Genomic DNA, 25,925 nt, shown 5'->3' on the forward strand with positions numbered 1-25,925 from the left:
ACGCAGACACGAGGAGAATGTGCAAACTCCACACAGACAGTGACCCGAGCCGGGAATCGAACCCGGGACCCTGGAGCTGTGAAGCAGCAGTGCTAACCACTGTGCTACCGTGCCGCCATTATGAGGCTAAAATATCTTGGCCCATACACATCTGCCATAACACCAGCATAGGCTGGGGCACAGATATGCCGGGAGAGATATGGGAAGCAGAACTCCCACGGAACTGCTATACTCTATGAGACTTTCTAGCCTGTGCAGAAATGGGTTCTTATTGATATGGCACATATTATTCATATGTAAATTGAGGCACTCACCTGATAAAGTAGCAACGCTCCGAAAGCTCGTGCTACCAAGTAAACCTGTTGGACTTTAACCCGGTGTTGTGAGACTACTTACTGTGCCATATGTAAATTCAATGACCTTCCACTGACCTTGCCTAATTTAGCAGAGTTAACAGTAAAGATTTTCATTCCACCTGAAGTGGTCATTTTCAGACTTTATGCTCTGGTGGCAAGTCTCACCCACACATCCAAAATTCAACATGCACTGTACATGATTTATCAAGCATTGTCTTCATGAATGGAACTGTTATACATCGTTGTATCACCTGTAAATTGCTAGCTCTTAGTTAATAGTTCCTATTGCGCTATGTGTAAGTTTTCTGGGGGCCACGTTTCACAGTTGCACTAGAGTATGATGTGATGTGTACAGAACCAGTTCGATCCAACCCTTCTTTGTATCAGACAAAATGGCAAAATTAAAGAGTTTCCAATCTTAATAAGCTTAAAGAGTGATCATTAACTGCATCTGGGGACAAAAACATAAGAACACATAGCATGGTGCCAGCGAGTTTTTGGGATTAAACCTAAAGCATTTTAAATTAATTTAATGCTGATTTGGAAAATCAACCCACATTAGTGCCAGAAGAGAAACTTAGTGAATCATATGAAAATTAAAAGTGAAGTGGAATATCAGCCAGCACAGCAATGGATTCACAGTTACAGTCTACAATGAACTGGGATACTGATGATGTGGAGAGGCATTTGCAAAGTTTAAAGTGCAGACTGACATACAGTAGTTTGTAGAAAAGCACTGGCAATGAAGAGAGGAGTAAGAGTTTTAACAACACCAGGTTAAAGTCCAACAGGTTTATTTGGTAGCAAATACCATTAGCTTTCGGAGCGCTGCTCCTTCGTCAGATGGAGTGGAAATGTGGCACACTTCCACTCCATCTGACGAAGGAGCAGCGCTCCGAAAGCTAATGGTATTTGCTACCAAATAAACCTGTTGGACTTTAACCTGGTGTTGTTAAAACTCTTACTGTGTTCACCCCAGTCGAACGCCGGCATCTCCACATAATGAAGAGAGGGTCAGTTATATCCTTCTCTGGGTAGGAAATATAGGATTAAATTTATTTAACAGCTGGGAGTTTACTGAAGTGAACAGCAAAGACGCAGACATTTTTTAAAAAACATTCAGCACCCATCTCCAGGCAAAATTGGATCATCAGATCCACTGGTATAAATTTTAAGGCCTTAATAGGAATTAGACGAGCGTATTTGGTAACTTTGTAACAAGTTTTTAAAATGCAGCTAGAAAATGTCAATTTAAGGACCAAATGAAAGGCTGATAGATCAACTGATTTGGGATTCTGCACACTCTTCAGTACAGGAAGCACTAATCAGGAAGGACTAGATCACAATAACACAGGCTATACTCATTGCCAGAGCACATAAAGCCACAAGCAGGCAAATACAGGCACTGAATACCCAAACAGCTAGCTTTCAGTTCAGTGATGAGAAAGGCAACAGGGTAGAAGCAGTGCAGCAGAAACAAAATAAACTATAACAGAGAGAAGGTTGCGCAGGAGATGTGGATGGCCACAGATGGAAATGTCCCTCATGTGGATCAAACCTGCAGAGCTTGTGGAAAGGCCAATCATTGGCAAAAGATGTGCAGAACAAAGATAGAAGGTGATAGATGAGGCACCAGAGCCAGAACAACAGGCTAATGGACAAGAAAAGAAACCAAGTTTTCTATACCCTGGATGATAACGGTGAGACTGAGAACACAGTAAACAAAGGAACCATATAACTGCACGAAATGGCTGTTTGCAACAGTTCCCAGAAAAAAGAAATTTACACACTCGTTCGGAACAGGAAGAGGGGGGATCGAAAATCCGACAATGATAAATTTGAAGGTGAAGACTGATAGCAGGGCGCAGAACAACATTATCCCACTCAGACTATACTGGAAGATCTTTCCTGAAAATTTGAAGAAAATAGTTATCCAAAGAAAGGTGTTCTGAAACCGAGCAAGGTCATGCTAACAGCATACAGGGAACTGAAATTTAACAGCTTAAACAACCCAAATCAGAGACACAAGGAAAAGATGTTAATGCTACGTCACTGAAACAAATGGACCTGCTTTCCTAGGGTTCAGCAGTTGTGAAGAGCTGCAGATTATCTCAGTAAACCATGAGGTATAGGAGGCGACACATAGGATAGGATTCCCCTCCGCTGCAGAGCACTCTGCATCTCGCTGCTGCGGAATTGGCAGGAAAATATTGGCCTAAGGATTGAAGAGAGTGTACTCATTGAAAAGCTCCCTCCTTTCAGATGCAAAGAAGAGCTGGTGCAATTCCACTGCTGCCACCATGCTTTTGTTATCTTTTGATTCCCAGATGTTGTCAAGTTTAGAAAGATCAGAAAATCTTCATGTTTAATTTTGTGATATTATGTGGTACAATGGGGAGGTCTTGGGGTGCAATGGGTAGCATCATGATCTCTGAGCCAGCAGCTCTGGGCTTGAATCCCACCCTAGCACATGATGTTCAAAGAATGTACGTACATTCATAATGCAGCCAAGGAGGTTGAGTATCAACCTATAAAATCCTTTAAACATGCTAACAGCAGGTTGTAAGAGTGGGAGAGACTCCTGGTCAGCTATTCATGGTTTAGAGAGGCCTCCCTCAAGCTATAAGCCTCTAGCGACAGGCTAGAGACCTGTTCCATGTAAAACTCTCTATGGAGACAGATGAAAGTTTGTCTTGTGCACCATTAGGTGTGGGAAGAGAAACAACAACAATCTGGAAAACCTAACGACAACAAGAACACATAGCAGGAACAGCACAAATTTCTAACATGTGCTCCAGGTAGGGGAACCTTCTGCTCAGAACAGGAAGTCACAAGTAGTAACCCATTATAATTTGGGGTCTTGACCAGAGTCCAGACAAATGAGTTTTTTCTTTCTGTTAATAAATCCATGTGAAATTTGTGGTGTCTGGTTCCTGTAAGGGCGATTGTCTGATAGGGTCACGTGACCTGGGAAAATCAATCAGGGTCGGGGTTCACCTAGCAAGCATGGACTTTTGCCTCAGATCGATCCTGACAGCTACAAAGCTGTCAGACTCTGTTAGACAGTATGTTGTAAATAAATGTTAGTTGTTTCATCTCTAGATGGTGAATCAAAGTGATTGCTTTGGTGATGAGGATAAAACAGATGACTGTGGTCCCAAGACCGTGAGTACAAAACTCATTAAGGTCGAAGTCAAGTTGCAAAACAGAAGTGTGCTGCCTGAAAAATGCGTATAACCAATTGATTGGATCCCTTTGATGCCTCCATTGAGGATTGGACAAAACATGTAGAATATATAGGTTATTATTTTATGGTTAATGGAATAGAAGAGGAGGGGAAGAAGAAGGCAATTCTTTTAAGTGTGTGTTGCACTACAGTCTATTCTACAGCCTTACCTCCCCGAATGTGCTCAATTCAAGTTCATTCATGGAAATAGTGGATTTGGTGAAGACACAATATCATCCAAAGTCTTCAAGGCATCCTGCAGTGTTTTAAGTTTAATTTCATAGGGGAACTCCCAGGAGAGACAACTGCAACCCACATTATGTGACTTCAGGGCCCCCTGAACGATATGCTGAGAGATTGCTTACTTTGTGGAGTCAATAATGAGGCCACCCAGAGAAAGCTGTTAGCAGAGACAGATGTCAATTTTAAAAAGGCGCTGAAGATAGCGCTAGCAGTGGATTCAGGCAAAGCAACAAAGTCATTTGCAATAGATGAACTAGTGTACGTCAGAAATTTCGGATGTGGACCAAGATGGGTCTCAGGAGTTGTTATAGCCAAGATATAGCCTGTCCTACAAAGTGAATGTACAAGACAGAATTGTCAGGAATTATGTGGACCACTTATGTAGAGGAGAGTTGTCCCAGCACACAGTACTACAACCTGAAACCATATTGCCAGCAGGAAACGTTGCTGGCTGTCTGACCAGTGAAGTATCGAGCCAGCCTGTGAGGAGAGCCTGTCATCACCACAGAAACGGTTGAGACTGAGTTGCCAACACCTGATGAGATATCAGGTGCAGCAGTTTCTGTAGTAAGTACCCCAGCAAAAGCACTCAAGTTGGTGGAGTTACACTGCTCTGCCAGAAAGCGGAAACAACCAGAGACTAAATCGATAATGGACTATTTGAATGGGTTAAATGTTAAATTTATCGGGGACTGTATAGTTAAACTGTTATAATTGTATAAAAGGACTTAGACAGGGAGTGATGTGATGTCTGGCCCCTATGAGGAGCGATCAGCTGATCGGGTCACGTGATCCAGAAAAACCAATGAGGGGACCAGGGTGGGGGTTCACCCTAGAAAGCGTGGGCTTTTGCCTCAGATTGATCCTGGATGCTGACTGGCAATTACAAAGCTGCAAGACCCTGTCAAGTTGTATGTTGTAAATAATTGTTTGTTGTTTCATATCCAACTGGTGAGCCAAAGTTTGAAACTGAATTGGAGCCCAGACTATGGGCGGAATTTTACCCGCAGGTCCGCCCGAGGTTCGTACGATTCCACCTGAGGCCAATGGAGAATGCCGTTCTCCAAGCTTCGCCCGCCCCCAGAATCGGGGCGGACCTGCCGGTAAAATTCCGGCCTAAGAGTTTCGTTTCGATGAAAGAGCGTTGACCTAAAACATTCAGGGTTTTACGGCCTCGCTCGTCCCAAAACTGTAAAATCCTGCCCGAGGCCAATGGACCTTTCCATGCTCCACCCCTCGCCCACTCCGATTCCCGAGACAGGCGGGACAGAAACTCCGTTTCTCTATTCACAGGTGTTGTCAGGCCTACTAAATATTTCCAGCAGTTTGTGGTTTATTTTGAAGTTTATGTCTTTGCACTCCACTTCCTGGTGCATATATATCAGCTATAATTTGGCACTGACTCTGCGGCTTCTGATGGACTTTTGTGACGATTGGTGTGAAAATCTTTGAGTATCATATTGGTGTAGCAGAGAGAGCTGAGATTTATGTTAAAACACAACAGGGCAGGATTCCTCCTGATCATTTAACTTCAGCTTTAGGACAGCTGAAACGAGAGAAACTTTCTGAGTCGTAATTTCTCTACAATTTCCACCAATCCTCTGCTGAAGTTACAGTGAACCCCAATGGAAGCTCATCTCAATTTCTGGAAAATTGTAATATGTGCTTTCCCACAACATGACATTGGAATCTGCATTTAGATTTCAGGCATTCAGACAATCACCCAAATTTAAAAAAACACATTTCAAATCAATATAATTTCGTAATAAATGAAAAGAACTGTAATTAAAATTCAAATATAATGATGGTAAACATGTTTTCAAAACGTTTGAATGCTAAAAGATCATTCCCATGCCGAAACTTCAAAAGGATGGGAAACGTTAAAGTGATAACTAAATTTGAATGTAAGACTCCTCTGGTTATACAGTCAGTCAGCTTGCAGAAGAGTTAAGAGGGTAGGTAATATTTTTCCAATTATCGTTTGTATCGTTAGAAAGCAAACCTTGTTTGGAATTTTACCGCCTCACCTGCCCGAGGCTCGGAACATCCTGCCCGAGGCTAACAGAGAATGCCGTTCTGAAAGCCTTGCCCGTGCCGAATCCGAGGTGAGCGAGGCGGTAGAATTCCGGCCATAGTTACCAGCTAAGACCTTGGGTTTACCTCATGTGAGGGATGGGGTTTGAGAATGTGTATCAATACGTGGTAGAGAGATATGTAGTATATTGTTTAAAAAAAAAACAGGGGTTCAACAATTCTGTTGCATTTACTCCTCGTACAAATCAGAAGCACCTACTATAAAATTTCATTGTCTCAGGCTGCAATTAAGTTGTAAAAGTCTTCGTGGTTATGGTGGTGGACAAGTATCCCAGCAGTCTTAGCAAATAATCGAGAGGTTGGGAGCTCAAATTCCATTGTGGCAGTTTGAAAATCTGAACTCAGTTTTTTAAAAAAGAATGTTTAGTAAAGGTAACCATGAAGCTGTTGGTTTATCATAAACACTCAACCAGTGCCCAGCCTATATATTGGAGCACTGGTTCCAAACCAATGTGAAATGATCTATTAAAATACTCAGTTTTATCAATCATGTGCAGTATGATAGGACACATGTCAAGAAGATGGCGCTGGAGCAAGGCAACTTCTTGTAAGCTGTGCCCAGCATACCTTCAAATTCTATCTTTTACTCTCGTTCTATGCTTCCCAAACTTCATTCTAACTCTTTTCACTCTCTCGTTTCCTTCTCTATGAACGGTATGCTTTGTCTGTATAGCACGCAAGAAACAATACTTTTCACTGTATGTTAATACATGTGACAATAATAAATCAAATCAAATACAGAAAGCACTGATTGAAAAAGTAGGAATGGACAATAAATGCTGGTCTTGCCAGCAATGCCCACATCCCAAAATGAGTTCTTAAAAACAAATTCTCCTGATTTACTTTAAAGGATTGAGGGCTGGGCGTGTGGAATTTTATGGCGGGCACTTGTGATGCGTGTCGGATGCGAAACATAAAATTCTTCACCCATGAAGTTTACAACTTTGGTATAGTTGCTTCAAATTATACAGTTACCATTCAGGTGAATACATTATAACTGATAGCGTCTGACCTCCAGCATACTGCACCATACAGCATCAGGATCAGTGTTCCCCACCCCATGACTCTTCATTTAAACATGGTATAGCGGGAATGTACAAATTAAGATAGTCTATTTAGGTAATAGAGGAGGGACAGAATCTACTGGTCCTGCCAGCAGCAGGAAGCTTGGCAGGTAGGACAACTTAATTTATCACAAGGCAAAAAATCAGTTTCCCCAATATCAGGAAAAACTTTTGCAATTAAGTTCTTGGGACTTTAAAGGAAGGGTGAACTTTCCCCCTTGAATAATATCGGGAAGTCCTTTTGCATGCTTAGCATGTTATGCATGCTTAATAAAAGGCCACACACCGGAGTTATGTTCCCCCTCCAAATTAATTTCCCCACTGGCAAGAAATTAAAATGTTCAGTTTTACGGCTGCACGAAATGCAGCTGGGGAGGTAGACTACTTTCATGATTAACGGACAGTTGCTGCTGCATTGTTCTCTTTGGGGAATGTTTGCAACTGCCACCCCATGCTTGAGACCGGGTGGTGGCAGTACAAGTTGTGTAGAGGATAACTGAGGAAAGGTGGGAAGATTCGTGGGAAGGATGGAGTAGTGGTTGGGTGAAGGTGATAAGGATAGTGCAGACCGTCTGAGTGCCGTTTAAATATGACCCCATAAGATAATGATGGGGATAGTGACTTCACTTCTGTCCCTGCCATGGGGTTTGCCATGCTCCACCCAAATTCATAGGGAATAAACTGAACAGCGCAAGATTGCGGGTGGTCAGCTGTGCTGCAACCCCAACCATCCTCTGGCAAACGGAAATCACTCTGACTCCCACTCCTGCTACAGAACTCAGACTCCAGAATGGAAGATTCCAGCTGAAGTCTCAGTATGTATATCATTTAACACTATCTAACACCTCTGCCAAATGTCACTTTCTTCAGCTCACTGAGGCAGGATGAGTCATCCAATACTTTGCTCATTCCCATCCTAATTAGTAACAGGTTTGAAAAATAAAATGAATTTGCAAAATCCTCATTCCTCAATTACGCATAATTTTTGTCACAAATTTATTGAACTTGCAACGGAAGCGACAGAAAAGTTGAACCTCAGAAGATACAGTGATAGTCGTGATAGTGTACATTGTTGCCCCCTGTGGATATATGGGTTATTGATCTTCTGAAAGAACAAGTATGCAATTTAAATACAAATACTCTGCTGACCCTTCTGCAAGTTGTCGTTGTAGATGGCAATGTCAAAGTCAGCAAAGCTGCAGTAACCCCCCTTGAGGTAGTCGACAAAATATGACCCTACGAAATAAAAAACATACTTAGATCAGCTCAAATCAGTGGAGCTAATCTGCCAGTTCAATTTATAAGTTGCCAAGTCTGTGTGTTCAAAATGAATTAAAGGCTTCTACTGGGATCTAGCTATTAATAGCTGCGCTAAACAAGCAGCTGCTGAGCAAACTGTTTGTTGAAAGGTCTAGGTCCACAGGCAGCATAATAATTTAGAGAATTTGACATTCCTGTCAAACGTACAGGCAGAATATACATTAAAATGTTCCGCTTCCTTACAGTGATCATCATCACTGATATATTGGTTATTCACTATTATTGTAGTATGGTATTGTTTCAATAACAAGGATATTACACATATGCTTGATTTAGCAGTGATAAAGTATATTTCAAGTTCACTCAAATTCTTCATCTACTTACATTATTAATCTTCAACTTGCTCTTCTCTCGTTTTTGTAGGTGGCCAGAGATGTGATAAAGGACAGCACGACTCCGCCGGCGAGCTGAGCTGAAGTGTGTCCCTGCTTTCCCTCTTCCCTTGTATTTTTCTATTTATGAAATCAAACATTTCATTGATTGACTGACCTTAAGTAAAATTTCTTTTAACTAGCTCCAAAAAGGTCACCCTTGTGCATGCAAAAAAATTAACACTCAGAATAAATATAAATATAACCCTAATTAGGAATTGATGCTGTCATTTGCATTGTGTTCAAAAACCAACTGTAACCAGGGAATATTTGTCAGGTAACTTAACGGGCCCAACATTTGACACAGATCCCCTACTCTCTTTCAAGTTCAGCAGAGGACATGTTGACCAGCTCAACTTTAACAACTCTTGTCAAGCAAGGAGTAAGGGGTTCAATGGGCTCTTCGTATTATAGCCAGTGCATGAACAAGTTGTGTATCAAGAGGTTACTTTTGGGCTTGATGTTAATGGAATGATTTTTAAATTTTGGCTTTATTCCAAAATGGTGCTTGGACATCACTATGCAACATTTCAGATCTGTTCACACTTGTTAGCTGCTTAACAAGCAATTACTTATAAATATGAAATATTCAAATTTAGGATTTAAACCAGGATTTAACTCATTATGCATCATTCTTTTCATGTAAATTTATTGTGCAAGACTGGAGGCAGCTGACAGTTTGTATGCTAAGCTATAGGGAGCATGGCAAAAGGCTCAAGGTTTGTCGGTGAACTAAAAATGGTGAATATTAAGGAAAAAACTTGCATTGAGCCAACACCTCAGGATGCCGCCAAACACTTTAAATTTGTCAAAATACTTTTTCAACCTACAGTGACTCTCATCATGGAGGCAAGAAAGTCTGTTGGCATTTTGGAAAAGATGGAGTGGCAACAGCAAAGGCTTGAGATAGATGGGTGGAATGCAGGCGTGTTGTAGCAGGAGAAGCATACTGTGGTAACCATATCTGTATCAAGCGGGAATGCCCAACATTTAGGCAGTCAATGATCTAGCAGCCATTGTCCCCATTGTAAACAGAGTGGGGTCTCCGGAGTGTGCAGCATGGCTAACTGACAGCACCTGCATTGCCATGTTGGCATCAATCATTGTCCAAAGGCATAGAAATCGTAAGTTGAGAAGTGGTTATTACTGTAGTATTTAACTGGTTCTTTCACTGTAGTCAGAGTAATCTTTCACTAATATTTTCTTAAGTCTCTTGAGCATTTTGAATCTTAAACACTTCCACTATTTCTTCTCTAAACAGCTATCTGTGCTGATAAAATGTCACCTGGGACTTACTGTAAACGTAACATTAATAGATTTCATTGGTCTCCCGAACACAGAATTCTTGTACTTGGTAAAAACAATTTCAGTGTCAGTCAAATCTTCATCTGAGTTAATATTTTCAACCCCTTTCTGCCAGTTCTGTAATCCGTATAGATGTCTGGCATTTTTTAACTGTTTAACTGAGAAATGATGCAATCTCAAAATTGTCCCCATGTTATTTCCTTGTTTCTTTAATTCCATGCTAGATTGTCCGCTATTTCTGGTTTTGCCAAGAACGATGCATTTCAAAGAAATAATAAAAATTATAGTCGAAAAAGAAGCCATTTACTTCATCACACCTAATTGTTTCACTGGAACTATCCATTTTCAATTCCTTTGCTGCTTTCTTCCTCATATCCTTTAATTAAAGAATAAGCTCAGAGGTCGACAGAGTGGTGGTATTTTTGATACTTAATGTTGAAATTTTTAATTGCAAATAACTTTATGCCTAATAACATAATGTCAATTTTACAGAGCAGACCACAATGAAATCACACTCAACTATATACTCAGTAATAACTGTCAACTTAGTTGGAAAGAGAAAGACAAAGCTGGGGTTAGTAACTGGTGGACACTGCAAAGATTTCAAGCTGCATAGCACTGGTTCCCTGTCTGCACTGCGGAGACAATCTAAATCAATTTTATAATCTAAACTCACAGAGTTTTACATTGCAGCCACAAGTCACTAATTGGCGCCAACATAGATCCCAACACTCAAAGGAGGTGAGGGGCCAGAATCTGCCACTTGGCCCCAGAGGCACACAGTCACCAGTCCAGTTCCATATTGTCACCGGGATGACATCCAGTTACTGTAGTGGAATTCAGCTGGTTTTGTTGGTAAGTATAAAAGGAGAAATGAAAGCCTGGAAGGCCGTAAACATCAGCATTCAATCAGCGTCACTTATGATCCACCAACCACACAATAACAATCCACTAGCCTCACAATCACAGTCCACTAGCCTCACAATCACAATCCACTAGCCTCACAATCACAATCCATTAGCCTCACAATCACAGTCCACTAGCCTCACAATCACAATCCACTAGCCTCACGATCACAATCCACTAGCCTCACGGTCACAATCCACTAGCCTCACGATCACAATCCATTAGCCTCACGATCACAATCCATTAGCCTCACGATCACAGTCCATTAGCTACACAATCACAATCCACTAGCCTCACGATCACAATCCACAAGCCTCACAATCACAATCCACTAGCCTCACAATCACAATCCACTAGCCTCACAATCACAGTCCATTAGCCACACAATCACAGTCCATTAGCCTCACAATCACAATCCACTGGCCACACAATCACAATCCACTCGCCTCACAATCACAGTCCATTAGCCACACAATCACAATCCACTAGCCTCACAATCACAGTCCATTAGCCACACAATCACAATCCACTAGCCTCACAATCACAGTCCATTAGCCACACAATCACAATCCACTGGCCACACAATCACAATCCACTCGCCTCACAATCACAATCCACTAGCCTCACATTCACTGTCAGCTAGCCTCATAATAACAGTCCACTAGTCTCACAAACACAATCCACCAATCACAGTGCACTAGCCTCATAATTCACTAGTCTCACAATCCACCAGCCTCACAATCACAATTCACTAGCCTCACGATCATTTCATCCTCCGCATCATTCGACTTCTTGACAAAGAACTTTTCCTCTTCCTTGCAGATGTAAAGGAATGCAAGCTTCAGCAACTTATCAACACCACTGCCCATCCCAGGCCCTCCACCAGTCCCAACCCCTCGAACTCCATCTCTTCTAGCTTCAGCACTTGCCGTGTCTTCACCATACCCTCCGACCTTCCCCTCTCTGAGGCTGAGCGTTCTCAGTAAAGGACTCAGCTTCGTACCCTTACATTCCCACCTCAATGAATTCCGGGCTCCATATGATGTTGAACTCTTCTTCCGTTGCCTTCGTCTCCGTGCCCACTTCTTTGGGCAAGTGTCCTCCTCCGGTTCCACAGATTCTTTCACGTGCCTCCAACATTCTGCCTCCAATTGGACACCCCACCGGGACAATTATCTGCCCTCGCTCTTTTCATTGGGAACTGTCAACGGGACATTGGCCGTCTCAATTTCTCTGCCCCCCTCACCCATTCCAACCTCTCTCCTTCTGAAATTTCTGCTCTTCGCTCCCTCAGGTCCAACCCTGACATTGTCATCAAACCTGCCGACAAAGGGAGCGCTGTTGTCGTCTGGCGTACTGACCTCTACCTCACAGAGGCTGAGCGCCAACTTCCAGATACTTCCTCCTACCTCCTCCTGGACCATGATTGAACATCAAGTCATTATCTCCAACACCATCACTGACCTCATTTCCTCTGGATGTCTTCCCCCCCCACAGCTTCCAACCTCATAATCTCCCAACCCCGGACAGCCCACTTCTACCTACTTCCTAAAATCCACAGAAAGGACTGTCCTGATAGGCCCATTGTGTCAGCATGCTCCTGCCCCACTGAACTTATTTCCTCTTATCTTGACTCCATCCTCACTCACCAGGTCCATTCCTTCCCCACCTACATCCGGGATTCCTCTGAAGCCCTGCGTCATATTGACAGCTTCCAGTTTGCAGGCCCTAATCGCCTCCTATTCATCATGGATGTGTAATATCTCTACACCTCCATCCCACACCTGGACAGCCTGAGAGCTTTCTTGAAAAGAGGCCTGAACAATTCCCATCCACCGCCACTCTCCTCCACCTGGCTGAACTCGTTCTATCTCTCAACAGCTTCTCCTTTAACTCATTCCACTTTCTCCAAATCAAAGGAATAGCAATGGGTACCCACATTGGTCCTAGCTACACTTGTCCTTTTTGTAGGGTATGTGGAACATTCCTTGTTCCAGACCCACCCAGGTCCCCTCAAGCCTGCCCCGCCATCTAGCCCCTCAAGCCTGCCCCGCCATTCAATAAGATCATGGCTGATCTGAAGTGAATCAGTTCCACTTACCCGCCTGTTCCCTAAAACCCTTAATTCCCCTACCGATCAGAAATCCATCTATCCGTGACTTAAACATATTCAACGAGGTAGCCTCCACCAATTCAGTGGGCAGAGAATTCTAGAGATTCACCACCCTCTGAGAGAAGAAGTTCCTCCTCAACCCTGTCCTAAACTGACCCCCCTTTATTTTGAGGCTGTGCCCTCTAGTTCTGGTTTCCTTTCTAAGTGGAAAGAATCTCTCCACTTCTACCCTATCCAGCCCCTTCATTATCTTATATGCCTCTATAAGATCACCCCTTAGCCTTCTAAACTCCAACGAGTACAAACCTAATCTGCTCAATCTCTCCTCATAATCTACACCCCTCATCTCCGGTATCAACCTGGTGAACCTTCTCTGCACTCCCTCCAAGGCCAATATATCCTTTTGCAAGTAAGGGGACCAAAACTGCACACAGTATTCCAGCTGCGGCCTTACCAATGCCTTGTACAGATGCAGCAAGACTTCTCTGCTTTTATATTCTATCCCCCTTGCGATAAATGCCAACATCCCATTTGCCTTCTTGATCACCTGTTGTACTTGCAGACTGAGTTTTTGTGACTCATGCACAAGGACCCCCAGGTCCCTTTGCACAGTAGCATGTTGTAATTTTTTTTCATTTAAATAATAATCCAATTTGCTATTATTTCTTCCAAAGTGAATAACCTCACATTTGTCAACGTTATACTCCATGTGCCAGATCCTCGCTCACTCACTCAGCCTGTCCAAATCTCTCTGCAGACCTTCCGCTTCCTCCACTCAATTCACTTTCCCACTTATCTTCGTGTCGTCAGCAAACTTTGTTACCCTACACTCAGTCCCCTCCTCCAGATCATCTCTGTAAATGGTAAACAGTTGAGACCCCAGTACCGATCCCTGCGGCACTAGTCACCATCTGCCAACCAGAAAAGCACCCATTTATTCCAACTCTCTGCTTCCTGTGGGCGTGGGCGGCACGGTAGCACAGTGGGCGGCACGGTAGCACAGTGGTTAGCACTGCTGCTTCACAGCTCCAGGGTCCCGGGTTCGATTCCCGGCTCGGGTCACTGTCTGTGTGGAGTTTGCACATTCTCCTCGTGTCTGAGTGGGTTTCCTCCGGGTGCTCCGGTTTCCTCCCACAGTCCAAAGATGTGCGGGTTAGGTTGATTGGCCAGGTTAAAAATTGCCCCTTAGAGTCCTGGGATGCGTAGGTTAGAGGGATTAGTGGGTAAATTAGCGGGTAAAAAAAAAAAGGGATTAGCAGGTAGGGCCTGGGTGGGATTGTGGTCGGTGCAGACTTGATGGGCCGAATGGCCTCCTTCTGCACTGTAGGGTTTCTATGATTTCTATGTTGGATAGCCAATCCCCAATCCACGCTAACACCCTACCCCCAACTCCATGTGCCCCAATCTTCTGCAGCAACCTTTTGTGAGGCACCTTATCGAATGCCTTTTGGAAATCCAAAAACACCACATCCACCGGTTCCCCTCCGTCAACCGCACTAGTCACATCTTCATAAAAATCCAGTATGTTCGTCAAACACGACTTTCCCCTCATGAGTCCATGCTGCGTCTGCTTGATCGAACCATTCTTATCCAGATGGCTTGCTATTTCTTCTTTAATGATGGATTCCAGCATTTTCCCAACTACAGACGTTAAGCTAACCGGCCTGTAGTTACCCGCCTTTTGTCTACTTCCTTTTTTAAACAGCGGCATAACATTAGCCGTTTCCAATCAGCTGGCACTACCCCAGAGTCCAGTGAATTTTGATGAATAACCACTAACGCATCCGCTATTACCTCTGACATTTCTTTCAGTACCCTGGGATGCATTCCATCCAGGCCCGGGGACTTGTCCACCTTCAGTCCCGTTAGTCTACCAAGCACTGCCTCTCTAGTAACAAATAATGTATTGAGTACCTCTCCTCCTACCAACACTCAATCGTTAATATTCGGTAAACTAATTGTGTCTTCCACCGTGCAGTCTTTTCCCCTGGTTTCTATGGCTATGACTCATCTTTCATTCCCTCCCCCTGCAGTGTAAATATCGCCCACTTTCTATGCCTTTTAGCTTTGACAAAAGGTCATCTGGACTCGAAACGTCAACTCTTTTCTCTCCTTACAGATGCTGCCAGACCCGCTGAGATTTTCCAGCATTTTCTCTTTTGGTTTCAGATTCCAGCATCCGCAGTAATTTGCTTTCAGCCTCACAATCACAATCCACTAGCCTCACAGTCACAATCCACTAGCCTCACAATCACAATCCATTAGCCTCACAATCACAGTCCACTAGTCTCACAATCACAATCCACTAGCCTCACAATCACAATCCACCAGCCTCACAATCACAGTCCACCAGCCTCACAATCACAATCCATTAGCCTCACAATCACAGTCCACTAGCCTCACAGTCACAATCCACTAGCCTCACAATCACAATCCATTAGCCTCACAATCACAGTCCACTAGTCTCACAATCACAATCCACTAGCCTCACAATCACAGTCCACTAGTCTCACAATCACAATCCACTAGCCTCACAGTCACAATCCACTAGCCTCACAATCACAATCCATTAGCCTCACAATCACAGTCCACTAGCCTCACAGTCACAATCCACTAGTCTCACAATCACAATCCACTAGCCTCACAATCACAGTCCACTAGCCTCACAATCACAATCCACCAGCCTCACAATCACAGTCCACTAGCCTCGCAATCACAATCCATTAGCCTCACAATCACAATCCACTAGCCTCACAATCACAATCCACCAGCCTCACAGTCACAATCCATTAGCCTCACAATCACAATCCACCAGCCTCACAATCACAGTCCACTAGCCTCACAATCACAATCCACCAGCCTCACAATCACAGTCCACTAGCCTCGCAATCACAATCCACCAGCCTCACAGTCACAATCCATTAGCCTCACAGTCACAATCCATTAGCCTCACAGTCACAATCCACCAGCCTCACAGTCACAATCCATTAGCCTCACAATCACAATCCACCAGCCTCACAATCACAGTGCACTAGTCTCACAGTCACAATCCACTAGCCTCACAGTCACAATCCACTAGCCTCACAATCACAATCCACTAGCCTCACAATCACAATCCACTAGCCTCACAATCACAATCCACTAGCCTCACAATCCCCAAGAACAAGAACTAAGAACAAGACAGCACAGGAACAGGCCCTTCGGCCCTCCAAGCCCGTGCCACTCCCTGGTCCAAACTAGACCATTTTTTTGTATCCCTCCATTCCCACTCCGTTCATGTGGCTATCCAGATAAGTCTTAAATGTTACCAGTGTGTCCGCCTCCACCACCTTGCCCGGCAGCACATTCCAGGCCCCCACCACCCTCTGTGTAAAATACGTCCTTCTGATATCAGTGTTAAACCTCCCCCCCCCACTCACCTTGAACCTATGACCTCTCGTGAATGTCACCACCGACCTGGGAAAAGGCTTCCCACCGTTCACCCTATCTATGCCTTTCATAATTTTATACACCTCTATTAGATCACCCCTCATCCTCCGTCTTTCCAGTGAGAACAACCCCAGTTTACCCAATCTCTCCTCATAACTAAGCCCTTCCATACCAGGCAACATCCTGGTAAACCTCCTCTGCACTCTCTCTGAAGCCTCCATGTCCTTCTGGTAGTGTGGCGACCAGAACTGGACGCAGTATTCCAAATGCGGCCGAACCAACTTTCTATACAACTGCAACATCAGACCCCAACTTTTATACTCTATGCCCCGTCCCATAAAGGCAAGCATGCCATATGCCTTATTCACTACCTTCTCCACCTGTGACGTCACCTTCAAGGATCTGTGGACTTGCACACCCAGGTCCCTCTGCGTATCTACACCCTTTATGGTTCTGCCATTTATCGTATAGCTCCCCCCTACGTTAGTTCTACCAAAATGCATCACTTCGCATTTATCTGTATTGAACTCTATCTGCCATTTCTTTGCTCAAATTTCCAGCCTATCTATATCCTTCTGTAGCCTCTGACAATGTTCCTCACTATCTGCAAGTCCAGCCATTTTCGTGTCGTCCGCAAACTTACTGATCACCCCAGTTACACCTTCTTCCAGATCGTTTATATAAATCACAAACAGCAGAGGTCCCAATACAGAGCCCTGTGGAACACCAGTAGTCACAGGCCTCCAGCCGGAAAAAGACCCTTCCACTACCACCCTCTGTCTTCTGTGACCAAGCCAGTTCTCCACCCATCTAGCCACCTCCCCCTTTATCCCATGAGATCCAACCTTTTGCACCAACCTACCATGAGGGACTTTGTCAAACGCTTTACTAAAGTCCATATAGACGACATCCACGGCCCTTCCCTCGTCAACCATTCTAGTCACTTCTTCAAAAAACTCCATCAGGTTAGTGAGGCATGACCTCCCTCTCACAAAACCATGCTGACTATCATCAATGAGTTTATTCCTTTCTAAATGCGCATACATCCTATCTCTAAGAATCCTCTCCAACAACTTCCCTACCATGGACATCAAGCTCACCGGCCTATAATTTCCCGGGTTATCCTTCCTACCCTTCTTAAATAACGGGACCACATTAGCTGTCCTCCAATCCCCTGGGACCTCACCTGTGTCCAGTGACGAGACAAAGATTTGCGTCAGAGGCCCAGCGATTTCATCTCTCGTCTCCCTGAGCAGCCTTGGATAGATTCCATCAGGCCCTGGGGATTTGTCAGTCTTTAGATTCCCTAAAAAACCTAACACTTTCTCCCTTGTAATCACAATCCACTAGCCTCACAATCACAGTCCACTAGTCTCACAATCACAATCCACTAGCCTCACAGTCACAATCCACTAGCCTCACAATCCACTCGCCTCACAATCACTGTACACTAGCCTCACAATCACAATCCACTAGCCTCACAATTACAGTCCAATAGCCTTGTAATGACAGTGCTCCAACTTCAATTATAGTTTAGTAACCTAAAGTATCCACCAAACTGACAGTCAACTACCGTTGGCAGTGGTTTTCCAAATTAAGCATAACCAATCCAGGATGAACATTAAGTTTGACTTTTCATGTGTATGTTTGTTGATTATGCCTCCTTGTCCCCATAGAATTGCTGCCTAGCACCAGCAGCAGTGTCACATTAAGTAAGTGAAGCAAAAGTAAATATTTGGTTTTAACTGTATAAGTAATTTTTATACAGTAAAAGCATTCTGTTGTGATACAGGGCTCCACAGAATTTTCGTAACATCTGAGGAGGGCCTCAGTACCACAGGTTGGGAACCTCTAGATTGTTCAATGCATCTGTTGTTAATTCTCTCTTGCTTTAAATAATTTGGTTGTATGACAACTGCCAATTCTGGCACCATGCAGCATTTTAAGTTGTCAATGAAAAAGACTTCAAAGTAAATGTGCTTATTTCTATAGGGGCATCTTAAGCATACAATGTAACTGACAATTACACAAGCATCTCAGTCACATGGATAAGTCAGAGAATTTCCTGCATTTCATTACTGATGCAAAAATTCAATATTGACATCAATACCATGGCCCTTTCTGAGGGTTGTAAATCCCAAACTTGTCCACAATTTACAAGGCACAAGTCAGTCCACTTGTCTGGATGTGTGCACCTCCAACAAGACTTAAGAAACTCAACACCATCCAGGACAAACTAATCCGTTTGATTGGCACTCCATCTACAAACATTCACCCGCCCTGCCCCACTACCAATGCACAATAGTAGCAGTGTGCACCATCTGCAAGATACATTGCAGGAATGGACCAAGGCTTCTTTGATAGCATTTTCCAACCCAAAACCACTGCCATTTTCTCCAAGCCACATACCATCCTGACTTGGAAATATATTGCCATTCCTTCAGCATTATTGGGTCAAAATCCTGGAACTCTCTCCCTAACAGCACTATGGCTCTACCTACACCACAGGGGCTGCAGTGGTTCAAGAAGGCAACTCACCACCACCTTCGCAAGGACAACTAGGAAGAGGCAATAAATGCTGGCCTAGCCAGCGAAGCCCACATCCCTTGAAAGAATCTTAAAAACTTGCAATTGTCACAAATGTTCATGATGTGTTTTGTCAAGTTTAAGCTCCTAAAGGAACATGATATCACACCTTTGTGGCAACCTGACCTCAGGTCATCCTGGGTGTGACAATGATTGAATTTCCAGATTGCGTTAATATTACACCTGGTACAGAGAAAGTTGTCAACACATGGGTACGTTCTGATACAGGTTCTCCATTGCCAAGCCACTCTCCACAGGTTGTGCTATGATAGAAAGCACATTTATTTTTTTCTATGTGTAGCAGGAGTCCTCATTCATAGAATCCCCATAGTGCAGAAGGAGGCCATTCGGCCCATCGGGTCTGCACCGACCACCCAGGCCCTCCTCCTGCAACCCCTCATATTTACCCTTTTTATCCCCTTGACACTAAGGTTAATTTAGCATGGCTAATTAACTTAACCCGCATATCTTTGGACTGTGGGAGGAAACCGGAGCACCCAGAGGAAACCCACGCAAACACGGGGAGAACAAGCAAACATCACACAGACGGTGACCTGAGGCTGGAATTGAACCCAGGTTTCTGGCGCTGTGAAACAGTAGTGCTAACCACTGTGCCACCGTGCCACCCCTTGTGCCACCGTGCCATCCCTCATCTTCTCGAGTCTTCTTGAGCTGAACAGAATTGATCCTGTTGTAAAAAATACAGAACTGCACAACATGATGCAAAATGTCAGATGTGTGTTTGTGCTCCTATTGGAAGGGAAGGGATGTACTTTTGTCAACCAAGCTGAACATGTTCATAATTGAAGTTGTGATCAATTGGCACAGAAGGATAAGCAATGCTTACTTGTGTTCACAAGACAAAATAAGGCAAGAACCAGTTTTCAAAGTCCTAATTGTTCAATTTTATTTAATTACATTTTGATGTGGACAACAGAAACATCAGTTTTCAGGCTGAAAAAGGTCACAGTATTTGTTGAACTATTGATATTTCTTTTAATGGTTTTAGTGCGTGGATGAACATTTTGTTCGGCATTGAGTTTGTCATGCAGAAGGTTTAATGTGCATAATAGATCACTAAGTGTTACTTTCATAGATGATTTTTGGTGTAATGTAAAAGGTGTGGTCAAAATAATACTATTTGATGGATAATAAACATTGTTGGTACATTTTACCATTAGGACTTTGCATTGTGATTCTTGAAGACAGACACTGTATGTGAGGAACAGTGATATTTTTAAGAAAAGTGCAAGCTGATCCTACAATGGCTTGCTCTGAACTTTTCCCCCTATCAAATCCCATCTCCATGGCAATGTGAATCACATAGGCCTTGTACCAGGTAGAAATGTTAATTAGCTATCTTTTAATCTCCCAACTTCATTCTATTTTAAAACTAACTAGACTGTCTGGAGTATAATCCTTTACAAATACTGACACGAACACCTTCTTGCTTTGGAGATGAACAGTCTGTCTACCGTCAGCACAGGTGCTTTGGTCATTGTTTACAGGCATGAATACTTTGCACCTTCGACCCAGTAAAACAACCTGCCATCCCTCCTACCCCAATTACTTTTATCGTTAATACCCATGCCACTTTGGTTTGTCACCAGCAGAATTCAGAACAAAGTCACATGACCCTCCTCATTCCTCTATTTTTCTCTAAAGACACAATTAGAGGATTTTTTAGAGGCTTATGATTGGTAACTTGAGGCATGTTGACATTGAGGGCAGTTGGGGGTAGAAGGACGGGGAAAGAGGGGCAAAACATTGATCTTGATGGGCCCTTTCTCGGAGGTGGGGCGGGCAGCTTCATCAGGCCTGCTCCGAAGCAGTCCACCTTGGTTCCCACCTTGGGTATTCTGAGTCAGACAACAGACCCAACTCTTGCACAAAATGAGGCTTCCGACTGAGGAAACCAGTTTCCTGCAGACAGGCGACAGCGGGGGGGGCGGCGGGGGGGGGGGGGGGGGGGGGTCGCAACAACAGGATTATTCCCAACTCCCAGCAGCCTCTAAAAATCCGGCCTAATGAGCTTGGCTGCCGTATATCTGAGAACACTGACTGCAGCAAATTCAGTTTGCAAAGGGGGCCTCAGCTAGATGCTGGACCCCCTATTTGCATATCCAAGGGACCCGGTGATTGGCTGAGCCAGAGGACTTGGACACCTAAAGGAACCTGCACGAATATCACAGTCAGCACTCCTCCAGCAGGAATGAGCATGTGCACTGCAAACACTGCCAATCTCCAGGCACTGACTTCATTTGCAATAAGAGGGTGTAACCAATTGCTCCTCACCTGAGAGTGATTGTAATGACTTCAATCAGGCCATTGAGATTGGCCTATTGGGCGTATGAACTCTCCTGATTAAGGTTCCCCAAAAAGAGGTCCCTGATTAAGGATCCAATTGATGGGCCAATCAGGGAGTCTTTGCCTTGTATTTAACCAAGAGTGTCAGTTCTTCTGATAGCCCTCGAGATAGATTGCTGACAGTTAACTCTCTGTGTGCTGTTGGTAGAGTTGTAAATAAAGGGATTTTGGTGAAGGGACTTCTGCCTTCGTAGACTTCCGCCTTCGTAGACTTCCTCTGCCCTGGAGCGATTACAAAGCACTTTACTCTGCCAGAATTTGGAAACAATTAGGAATGCAGATGTGGAGTATGGTGCAAGAGAGCAGCAATGCAAAATCAATGTTAGCAACAAGAGTCTGCAAGTCTTGAAGCATTGAAAATACATTGTTGTGTTTGCATTTTGTGTGGTTTCCTACTGAAAATTCTCGATTCCAATGGAAATTGCTGACTTGTTCATTGTTTCTGTCAAAACCAATGCCAAAAAGCCTCTTACTGATGGGGGTGTTACGCAGCAGAAAAAGGGCACTGGGAATTTTGTAGGTGGCAAACTAAATTCAATACAAGGGGGTCATTATTCATTGTTTCTCTGGTCATCCCCTGAATTTCATGAAGTATAGTACAGTCCCCTTGATGCCAATTTCTTTTGTTACATGTTCTAACTTTCCAGGGGAGGAAATAGCTGTGTTCGATATCCTTTCAAAGCTGCCATCACTCTCAGCATTATTCATTTTCTCAAACTGTGCAGCACAGCACTCTCCAGCAGCCACTGTCTATAATTCTCACCTGCTCAGAAAGAAAGGCCAAGAACAAGTCATATATTTTTGGAATATAATCAATTTCACGTCACTGAATGTCTTAAAAAGGTCACTTAAACAGACTTCCAGGTTTTGTTATAAATGATCAATTTGAAGGTTTTCTTTTAAAAAAACATTTCAATTTGAGAAGGTTGGCCAGGGTATGTTTATATTTGCTGTAAAAAGGAATTGTTGATCAAGTTTAAAGATACATCTAGCCATAATGATTTGAGAACATGGATTTGGAGACAACCTGTTGACATGGAATTGGTTCGGTGGTAAGAAACAGTGCATCTTCTCAAGTCGGCAAGGCATAAGTGTTACCCTTCAAGGTGGATTTTTATCACTATATTTTCACTTTTCACTATATTTAGTAATTTCTAAAATAAAGGAGTAGAATGCCTTTTATCCAAGCTTGCCGATAATACTAAGTTAGATGGCACAGTAAATACTGCATATGGGATCAGAAAGTTGCAAAGCGACACTGACAGATAAGGTGAAGGTGAGTGGACCAAACTGTGAAAGGTGGAGTTGAATGTAAGGAGTGTAAGCTTATCCACTCTAATCCTAAAATCAGAGGCATTTTTTTTAAATGTGAGGAGAAGTTATGAATTGTGGATGAGTAATTGTTTAGGAGCCCAGGTAAGCTAGCGGATAGCTTCAAAGTACAATTTAAAAAGGCTAACAGAATGTTAGCCTTTATCTCAAGAGGGTTTGAATATGAAGAGTAGAAATTATATTACTGTTGTACAGAGCTCAGGTTAGACCCCACTCAGCTCTGCACATTGTACTGACCTTGAGAGAACATAGTGCAGATTCACCAGAATGACACCAGAGTTAAAAGGTGCTAAATTATGAAGACAAATTAAATCGACTAGGTGCATATTCCCTTAATTAGAAGTTTGAGGTTATCCAATTGAGGTGTTTGAAATGATAAAAGACTTTGATACTGTAGTTAGAAACAATTTACTTTGATTGTGTTTATTTGTGCAGTGACACTAGGGGGAGCACTTCCTGCAGGTGCTCACTTATAGTCTCAGTGTCAGTATCAGTGGGTGCAAACTAACGGGTCCGTGAGCCATGAGCACAAATCCCAAAATGGCCTCAAAATGTCACATGAGGCCAAAAATGGGGTTTGCACCAATGAGATTTCCGATCGCGATGTTTGTTCCCAGGCCCTCCCCGATGATGTGATCAGGTTCATGCCCAGGAAGGGCAAGATTCTGATGTGAATGAGTTTGGATACATTTCAATGTTATTAGTGAGGTTATAGTTGAATCTCCCCACCCAGCAGTGTGAAGTCACATGGGTGCGAATTACCACTGCTTTTTAAAAATGGGAGCCAGGCAGCATGGCCTCCAAGAGGGAGGAAGGAGGTGAGTACCCCTCTCCACCTTGTACCAGGGTGTACAAGGGGACAGTATCCGCTGGCGTGCTGTAAAAGGGGGGATAGTTCAAAGGTGTTGGGTGAGGGGTGGGGTGAGGGGTGGGGGGAGGGGATGGGTGGTCAGGGTCCTCCTCCGGGATGGGGTCACAGCTGATGTGTGTTGTCCTGGAGCCTTCAGCCTGCCTGTCTTAAGAACCCTTCAAAGCCCAGAATGAATGAAAAGGCTTTTTTTTTAACAGCTGCTCACTGCACTGAATGATTCTTCTGCCTGTGTGGCAGAGAAATGAGAATGAGAGATTAGTTTACAGCTGTTAGTGATATGTAGGTATGGGCCGTCTGTTAGAGCGGGGCTCGTGAATGGGGTTTAAGGGAGTGATGAGCCTAAGGGACTGGCTGATGAGACCCCAAAGAGAATGTAAGTTAGGCACCATGGTGTCGAGACCCTCAGCAATGCCCTCTGTGTCTACATCATGGTGTTGAGGCCTTCAGCAATGGTCCCCAGTGTGTTCACCAGTCAAGGCTCTGACATTGTGTCCCAGGCTTTCCACTGTGGTTGCCATCCTTGCAGTGTTGGCCTGGGTGCCACGCAATGCCAGCAACGTCCCCTGTGACTGAAGGCTTTGGGAGTTCTTCATTCAGCCTTGCAGTCACAGGAATGTTGCTGACAACCCCTCCTGGTATTGCCAGTGATGCGCGACAATCAAGCACGAGGTACAAGGCTTCAGCGATTGAAGGCTTTTATTGACAAACAATGGAACTATCTAACACGAGTACACCAATCCAGACTGGAGGGGTCCCGCCTGAGCAGAGGGTCTTATACCTCTCCCCAGGAGGCGGGGCCCGACCGGGATGTGCCATAACAGCATCCACCACAGGTATATTAATCCCACAGTGTAAACACCCTAACCCAACAACAACATTATAACAACCCCCACAGTGGCAACACCCTAACCCAACAGTAACATTGGAATAATCCCACAGTGGTAACCAACGATGGTTCACCACATTCACCCCTCCTTTAAAAACAAAGGCCGGCGGGGTGCGAAAACAGATTACATATATACAAAATCTACAAGTCCAGACGGTCCGGAGGACCGCACCGTCGCTGTGATCTCCTCAACACCGGTTGCGACACCGGAGCAGGTGCTTGCGGTGGCGTTCTCTCCAAAACAGCGTCCGGCTGTCCCCTCGAGGACTCACGGGCCGGTTGACCCTGGTGAAGCGGTGGTGCAGGGGATCCTGGTACCTTCTGTGGTGGCGCCGATCTCCGAGTCTCAGGCAAGCTGTACATGGGAGTATAACTGTTATGCACTGGTCCCGGTGCTGACCGCGCCACGTCTGGGGAAGATAGAAGTGAAAGGGGGTTCGTGACAGGGGGTATAGGAGCGACAGGAGTTGCTACGTCCCCTGCGGGCGCCAGGTCTCGAATCGAGACTGTGTCCTCTCGCCCGTCAGGATATGCCACATAGGCATACTGAGGGTTGGCGTGGAGGAGTTGGACCGGTTCGACCAAGGGGTCGGACTTGTGGGCCCTCACATGTCGCCGCAGAAGGACGGGTCCTGGGTACGTCAACCAGGCTGGTAAGGAGATCCCCGAGGACGACTTCCGAGGGAATGAGAACATCCTCTCGTGGGGAGTAGCATTGGTTGCCGTACACAGGAGGGAGCGAATAGAATGAAGCGCATTTGGAAGGACCTCCTGCCACCGGGAGACTGGAAGGTCCCTGGACTTCAGCGCCAATAGGACAGCCTTCCAGACTGTAGCATTCTCTCTCTCCACCTGTCCGTTACCCCTAGGGTTGTAGCTCGTGGTTCTACTAGAGGCAATCCCGTATGAGAGCAGGAATTGCCTCAAGTCGTTACTCATGAACGACGAGCCCCTGTCGCTATGTATGTAGCAGGGGTACCCGAACAGGGTAAAAAGATCACTGAATGCCTTAATCACTGTGGCAGTCGACGTGTCCGCACAGGGGACAACAAACGGGAACCGGGAGTATTCATCTATGATATTGAGAAAATAGACATTCCGGTCCGTTGAGGGAAGGGGGCCCTTAAAATCCACACTCAGCCTCTCGAAGGGGCGAGTGGCCTTGACCAATTGTGCCCGGTCAGGTCGATAAAAGTGCGGTTTGCATTCCGCGCAAATCCGACAGCTTCTCGTTACAGACCTGACATCCTCCACCGAGTAGGGCAGGTTACGGGCTTTTATGAAGTGGTAGAGCCGAATGACCCCAGGATGGCACAGGTCATTATGGAGGGCGTTCAAGCGGTCCTCCTGCATGATGGCGCATGTTCCGTGCGAGAGGGCATCCGAGGGCTCATTGAGTTTCCCTGGACGATACATAATATCGTAATTATAGGTGGAGAGCTCAATTCTCCACCGC

At 44.5% G+C, this 25,925-nt stretch overlaps 1 protein-coding gene across 1 annotated transcript in view; it reads right to left on the reverse strand.

Moving 5' to 3' along the window:
- The window catches only part of kcnh8 (potassium voltage-gated channel, subfamily H (eag-related), member 8), a 365,157-nt gene that overhangs the window by 163,690 nt on the left and 175,542 nt on the right, over positions 1 to 25,925 (reverse strand). Inside the window, exon 4 of the mRNA XM_078200386.1 lies at positions 8,628 to 8,755. Coding sequence (XP_078056512.1) covers positions 8,628 to 8,755 — 128 coding nt within the window. The remainder of the gene's footprint in view (positions 1 to 8,627; positions 8,756 to 25,925) is intronic.

The sequence above is a fragment of the Mustelus asterias genome, chromosome 2, assembly GCF_964213995.1.
Source record: "Mustelus asterias chromosome 2, sMusAst1.hap1.1, whole genome shotgun sequence".
NCBI lineage: Eukaryota > Metazoa > Chordata > Chondrichthyes > Carcharhiniformes > Triakidae > Mustelus > Mustelus asterias.